This window comes from Crocodylus porosus, unplaced genomic scaffold (assembly GCF_001723895.1).
Source record: "Crocodylus porosus isolate Cpor-Errol unplaced genomic scaffold, CroPor_comp1, whole genome shotgun sequence".
Taxonomy (NCBI): domain Eukaryota; kingdom Metazoa; phylum Chordata; order Crocodylia; family Crocodylidae; genus Crocodylus; species Crocodylus porosus.
Genome location: NW_017728912.1, coordinates 7,352,967 through 7,359,856, shown reverse-complemented (window position 1 = coordinate 7,359,856; position 6,890 = coordinate 7,352,967). Strand labels below are relative to the sequence as shown.

Genomic DNA, 6,890 nt, shown 5'->3' with positions numbered 1-6,890 from the left:
GAACTCCCGAGGTCCCTTCCAGTCCTAATGTCTATGAAATCTATGAAATATATGAAATCACTTGTACACACAATCAAACCTGTATACCATATGGCTGCTGAATCAGGAAGTCCTAGGATCCAGGAATCTGTATTTAAAATCTAATATCCTTACCAAAAAAAGGGAAGCGTTAAGGTCTGTAGTAATGAGTGGCTTAAAATGTGACATATCATTCTTTGTTTTCTCTACCTATGTAAATCCAGAAAACCAACATTTGTGTTTTACAATATAGTAGTATATAAAAGATATTCTAGAAGATCGGCCCTCAGAACAAATATGAGATCATGGGAAAGAACGTGGTTTCAGAAAAAGTTCAACATTCAGGTCAGGAAAAGTTTTGAAAATATTTCAGAAATTATTAAATACTCTTCCTCTGTTAAGGAAAATCTTTTTCTACAAAAAGTTCACAGACGTATGTTCTACTATACGTACATGACACACAGATAGTGTGTTGTAGCGAAGATGGACAAGGAAACGTATGAGAAAAATGTTGTTTTCAATATATCTTTCATTGGACAAGCTGTACAGTAAGGAAAGATGCTGGACAACATTTCAATGACAGAGCAGCCTCCTTTGGGCCTGGGACCTCTACCTGAAGAGACCTCTACCTCTACCTCTATCCAGATCTGGATAAGGGCAGTTTGTCCCTAAAATGTTGTCCAGCATCTTTCCCAACAATGCAGTTGGTCCAATAAGCAATATCACAAAAAATTGCTTCCGTAATTATTTGTATAATTACAAATATCTACTTTTTATATGAAAGAAGTATTGTCAGTCACGTAAGCTGGTAAAGAAAATGCAATATTAAGCAAACTTTTGATATTCTTTCCTTTGCTACACCATAAGGCAGTTTGTTGTGCATTTTGTTGTCGTCGTTTTGGTTCAGTTTGGTTTTACTTTGATGACTAGGAAAAATGAAAAAGCAAGCTGACCATTAGGGAGTCAGTAACATGAAAGTGTGAGCACAGGCACCAGAGCCAACTAATACCTATTAAATTAGACTGAGCTTGATCATGGTATCAACATTGGCATAGCCCGCTTAAGTTTCTAGTATCCAAATGTTGGTACTTACCCATTTTTGGGAACCAAATGGCTTGTCTGTCCCATTTCAAAAGGGAAAAGCAAGTGGTTAAATCCAAAATGTAAAGTGTGCAGTGGGGACAGGAGAAAACAGTTCACAAATACTACCATTAAACATCTGTAATAACTATCATATTATAAATCTTTAAAAGGCAAATGAAACACCTGCACTTGGACTCAAGCATTCACCACCCACCCAAAAGCTAACACCACAAAGTTAAAAAAAAAAAAAAAAAAAAATCAAGGAAGAGACCGCCAAACAGATCAGGAGATGAATTATAAATTAAAGCAAAAATAAAAACAAAACAAACAGAAAAAGCCTCACACACTTTCATGATTTGCAGCCCAGGACCATTCTGAGTTGCTTCCTTCCCTATCCAATCCCCTTTGTCTGCCTACATTTTTCAAGTTGCAAACTTAAAATGTAAAAAACAACAAGGAATCATAGAGGGGTGTCTTCCCTCCTTTATCCTTCTTTTCTCAGCAGGATGACTTTCCTCCATCACTATCTCCACCCAGCAGGCACCTCCTAAGGCACTCTCTTTTAAACATTCCCCCCTGATAGTACCAATAAGTATACATTCTGTTCCCACATGAACACACGTTTCTGCCTCTTCCTCAGGCACTGTTTTCTAGCTATTTTACTATGCTTCCAGGGTCTTTACCTTGTATCCAGCTCCTTCACTCCTCCATCCTGGTCCTACGTTATTCTGTCCCATCCCAACCCAGTCTTATACTCTGCTCCCACATCTCCTACTTCTTATAAGGCTAGACATGCACTTTAATGAGCATTAGCCAATTCTAATGCACATTAAAGCATCACAAAAAACTTGTTTTAACTAATGCACATTAAAATAGGTTAATGCACATTTTTCTAGTACTTCACAATGGAGGTACAAGATTTAATGTGTATTACCTAAAGTGCATTAATGAACATGTAGACGCAACCAAAGAATGAAGCAAAGGAGATGGTCCATCAAAAAGTTGTTTCATCTATGGGCTAGGTATACTACCTAAGCCAAGTGTTCAGATGGCATGAGTAAGCATTCAACTTACTAAAAATTATATACATTCAACTTATTCTAAAAATATAATGAATGCCGTGTTCTAATTTATCTTTAATGTTGATTTTTCAAGCTTTTCCCTAAAACTATGATGGCTGTAAATTTTTTTAAGGGACAATTAAGCTTCTGACACAAATCAAAGGAATCCAGAAGTTCACTGCAAGTCTCAAGATACAGTTGCCCCTTTCACTTCCGTGCCCTTTTCATTCCGCTTTCATATCCCAGTACCATACTAAAAGCCTAGATACAGCACTGCTGCTCCCAAGTGAGGCTCTTCTGGGCTAGATCCTCCAATCTGTTTCTCTAATCTGCATTCTACACAGAGATGCAAATTCAGATCCCTGAGAAGTCAGACAGAAGCAGCTTTGCATGGAGGAATGTGGGAAAAGTCAGAGGAAACTGCAAACAGTGACCATGAACAGGTGTTCATTTCTAGCTGTGGAAATTTTCCACCACCAGAAACGTTTCCAGAAAAGGGAACCATATAGGTGTTCAGCCTGCAACCACACCCTCTGCCGTGCTCCTTGTGCCTTCCTGGGACTGGGTGATGGGAAGTGTTGGGAGCAGTCCTCCTAATTCCCAGGGGAGCTGGAGCAGTAGAACAAAGCCCCCTGCCTGCTCCTTATACCAGGTAACCCAGTCTGAGGAATGAGTGAAGATCAAGGAGCTGCTGCTCCTCCCATCCCCTCCTGGCCTATGTGAGGGGCATGAGCAGCAGCCCTCTGCACCTTTGCTGGATCAGGGAGCCTCCAGGGACTAGAAGACAAGCAGCAACTTCTCCCCATTTTTGTCTTTGATGGATATTCAGTATGTGTTCATTCTGGTACTCAGTTCTCATTTGGTTTCTTCTACATCTTTTCCATCAGGGCACTTGGTGCACTGGATGAGATCTATTACATTCCTGGAGGTGCAGGTAAGATCCAGGAATGGTGATGGTTCTGTTGTGGGGTGTAGTTATTGTGGGACTGGTGGAGATGTGTTAGCAGGTTTTACATCCCGTGTGATTTGGGTCATCAGAAGTTTGCTTCTGGTGATAAAGTTAGTGAGGTTTGGTGCTTATTTAAAGGCTAGGATGGGTGGTTCCGGAAAGATCTCTTTAAAAATAGGGTCTTTCTTCTAGTACGGGTTGAAAATGTTCGCAGATTTTCTGTATAGGTTGCAGGGAAGAACAGTCTGTCACAACCAAGGATCCAGGTTTTCCATTTCCCAAGGACAAACGGAGAAAACCACGGATTCCCCGTTTTTAATCGGCGAAAACGCGGATTTCTCTTTTTAGCAGAGAAATCCACGGATTCTCCACTTTTGCAAAGAGCTCTTGCAGGCTGGCACAGCTCCAGCCCGCAAGAGCCAATTGCAGAAAGGACGGGAAACCCCCAGCCCTGGCTGGAGGGGAGGGAGAGGGGGGAGGGCAGGGCCTGAGCCTCTGAGGCAGCCAAGGCCGGACTCAGACTCAGGCTTGCCCTTCACCCCTGGAGCATGGAGGTAAGTGGGGCTGTGTAACACGGCTGGGGAAGGGGGCTGGGGGCTGAGGGAGCAGGGGGTGCTGCTGGCCCCAGGCGGCACATCGCTGCTAGGAGGAAGGCCAGGAGGGGAAGGGAGGGGTGCCCATCTGCAGGGGGGGGCGCAAGTGATACAGGGTGCAGTGCCCACGTGCGGGCTGCTCACATGCTGCCCAGCCGGCTGCCCTGGGGAGGCGGAGAGGGAGGCTGGCAAGCAGCTGGAGCACAGCTTCATGGCCAGCTCTGCAGCCGTGGCGAGGGATGGGGGTGCGGGGGCAGGGGCTTGGGCTTGCATGTGGTTGCCACTGCCACTTACCTGGAGGACCGTGACGGTCATTGCCTCCAAAACCTTCCGCTGCCGCCACAGAGCCATACCTGGAGCTGTGCAGCCGGCCACCGGGCAGCAGCGGCAGCATGGTGGTGGTGGGGATGGGAATGGCCGCGTGCCGCCCGGCCACCACCACCCCAGCCTGCGCTGCTGTCGCTGGCTACAAAGCTCCAAGCACAGATCCACGGTGGCAACAGGAGGTTTTGCATGCAGCGGCCATCACCGCTGGCACGGGTGGCCCCACAGGCAAGCAGCAGCAGCTTTCCATGCCAGCAATGACTGCTGCTGCCTCCAAAACCTCTCGCTGTGTGCAGCCTGGCCACCACCATACTGCCGCTGCCGACCAGTGGCCAGCCACACAGCTCCAAGCATGGCTCCGCAGCAGCAGCGAGAGGTTTTGGAGCATCCATCACCACCATCACAAGCCTCCAGGTAAGTGACAGAGGTTGCCACGTGCACTGTCCCCTTTTCCGCCCCCATCCCTCGCTGTGGCTGCAGAGCCGGCCATGGAGCTGTGCTCTGGCCGCATACCAGCCTCCCTCTCCCCCTCCCCCAGGCAGCCAGCCAGGTGGCATATGTGCAGCCCACACATGGCAGGCACTACCACACTGTGCCCCACATCACTTGCCTGCAAAGTGGCCCCACAGAGGGGCAACCCTGCCCTCACCCCCTGGCCCTGCTCCCAGCTGCGAAGTGCTGCCTGGGGCTGGCAGCACCCCCACTCCCTCAGCCCCCAACCATCTTCCCGAGATCTGCCCCACAGCCCCCAAGGACCACTTACCTCTAGGATTCAGGGGCGAAGGGCATGGCTCTGCTGTGGCAGCACTTGACTACAAAACCCCTTCACCCTGCATGCAGCCGCCACCACCCCGCACCGCCATGGAGCCACGCAGCTGGTTGCAGGGCATGCTGCTGCATGCAAACCCCCATTTCACCCCCTGGCCAAGCAGCACGTATGTGGCCCGCACACGGTGGTTGCCATCACACTACTGCTGCCATGCCCTGTGTCACTTGCCCACAAAGCCATTAGGGTGGCCGTGGGATGGTAGTGCAGGGCGCAGTGGCAGAGTTATGGTGGCAGCCTCCGTGTGCGAACCTCCTGTCAGGCCAGCTGGCATGTGTGTGGCCCACAGAGTGGCACCCCTGCCCTCACCCCCCGGCCCTGCTCCTGGAAGTGGGCACAGGGGCACACACCCCCCATTCTTGATCTACCACTCCCCAGCACCTTCCCTTCCCTTCCCCCTCCACACACACTTACCTGCTGGGGTGGATGTCAGTGTCTGCATGTCTGGGGGGCTGTTGCAAGGGACATCAGGAGGGCTGCTGAGACTGGGGGAGTGGGGACTGCGGGGCACCAGCAGTGCTGGGGGCGGGGGAAAGGGACTTTAATTTTTATCACAGATTTTGGGTTTTTAAATCAGAGAATTTGCAATTTTTAATTGGAGAAAACCAGAATCCCTTGTCATAACTAATGGTGTGCATTTCGTCAAGATTAACCATGTATCAGAATGAATGCACAGTGAAAATCCATCAAAGACAAAAATATCCAATTACCTGTGGGTACACATTTCTCATAAGGTAATCACTCCCTCTCTTATCTCCCAGGTCTAATCCTCAAAGGGAACTTACAAAACACCTGTCATAGACAAGCCTATGAACTTCACTTCATAAACCTATTGGATACAAAAAAACATGGACTTAATACAGACATTGGATTTATGACAAATTACAACCTGCCTGATACCTCAGGTACCCTGCCTCCAGCTAACTACCTGTATTCCTTCACACATTTCCTTCCTTTCCCCCCTCCCGTTCTTCTCTACCCATTGTCTTCCAAACTTCCATTCATCTGTATTTTCACAGATCTGAACGTTGTAAATTAGCTTCTTTTCTACCTCAAAAGACACACAACACCAGCAGAGTCTACTGATGCCTGATGAAGGGTGTTTGTGTCCAAAAGCCTGTAAAGAACTTTTTTCCAACTATTTAGTTCATCTAATAAAAGATATCACATCTACCCAAAGAACCTGGTAGTGTCTAAGACCTGATCTAAGGCCTATGTCCTTAGACCAACATGGCTACAACCACCAATCCTGTGAACATTTACCAATGTGTTTAACTTCATTCACACACGCAGTCCCATTCAAATGGAAAGCAGAGATGCATCTTGCAGATTTGAATCTCTACAAAACAGATTTCTATGGCCATCAGTAGCTAGCATTTACAAAAAAATTCCAAACCTCAGCTTAATGTAGATTTCTTCTGCCTGTACCACTGCACCGACCACAGGCTGGACAGTGACTATATCACCAGGTTTCACCACCAGATTCTTCTGAGTGATTCCACTCAGGCCAATTTTTCCTCCTGAGAAGCCTGCAATGGGCCAAGCAGTACAGACCTAGAGAGAGTTTCAGTCAAACAAACAAACAAACAATTGGTAATTTAAGACCTTTCCCCCTCCCTCAGATTCTTAATTCTGAAAGTGAAGGGGGAAAACATTCATACTTTTAAACTCAAACTCCACAAGGGATTAAAGAATGGTTTAAAACAGAATGAATCACAAACAATTAAGATGCTAAGCAGTTACCCTATTTACCCAAATCCAAGATGACCCCCGAGTAATTAAATTCTATATATGGAAAATATATACATTTGTTATCATTTTCCAAGTACAGAATATAATTATTGGAGGGTCATCTGAAATTTGTCCCCACCACCACAGCAGCAGAGAAAGCAGTGGTAGGGGTACAAGCAGTGTGGATCAGGCAGGAGGGGAGGCAGTAGAGGACAGGCAATAGGGGATCAGTAGGGGTACGGGGGCAGGCAGCCTGTCTCATCTAATCTGTCCGCTACCTCTTTCTGCCCCACCCCCCAGCCACA

General features: G+C 47.3%; 1 protein-coding gene across 4 annotated transcripts in view; it reads right to left on the bottom strand.

The window, feature by feature from the left end:
* SPATA5 (spermatogenesis associated 5) overlaps window positions 1–6,890 on the bottom strand; it is a 325,571-nt gene that overhangs the window by 312,831 nt on the left and 5,850 nt on the right. For 3 of the 4 annotated variants that reach the window (XM_019534019.1, XM_019534017.1, XM_019534018.1), the window contains exon 3: window positions 6,251–6,408. In XM_019534019.1, coding sequence (XP_019389564.1) covers window positions 6,251–6,408 — 158 coding nt within the window. The remainder of the gene's footprint in view (window positions 1–6,250; window positions 6,409–6,890) is intronic. The other variant, XM_019534020.1, reaches the window with a different exon arrangement.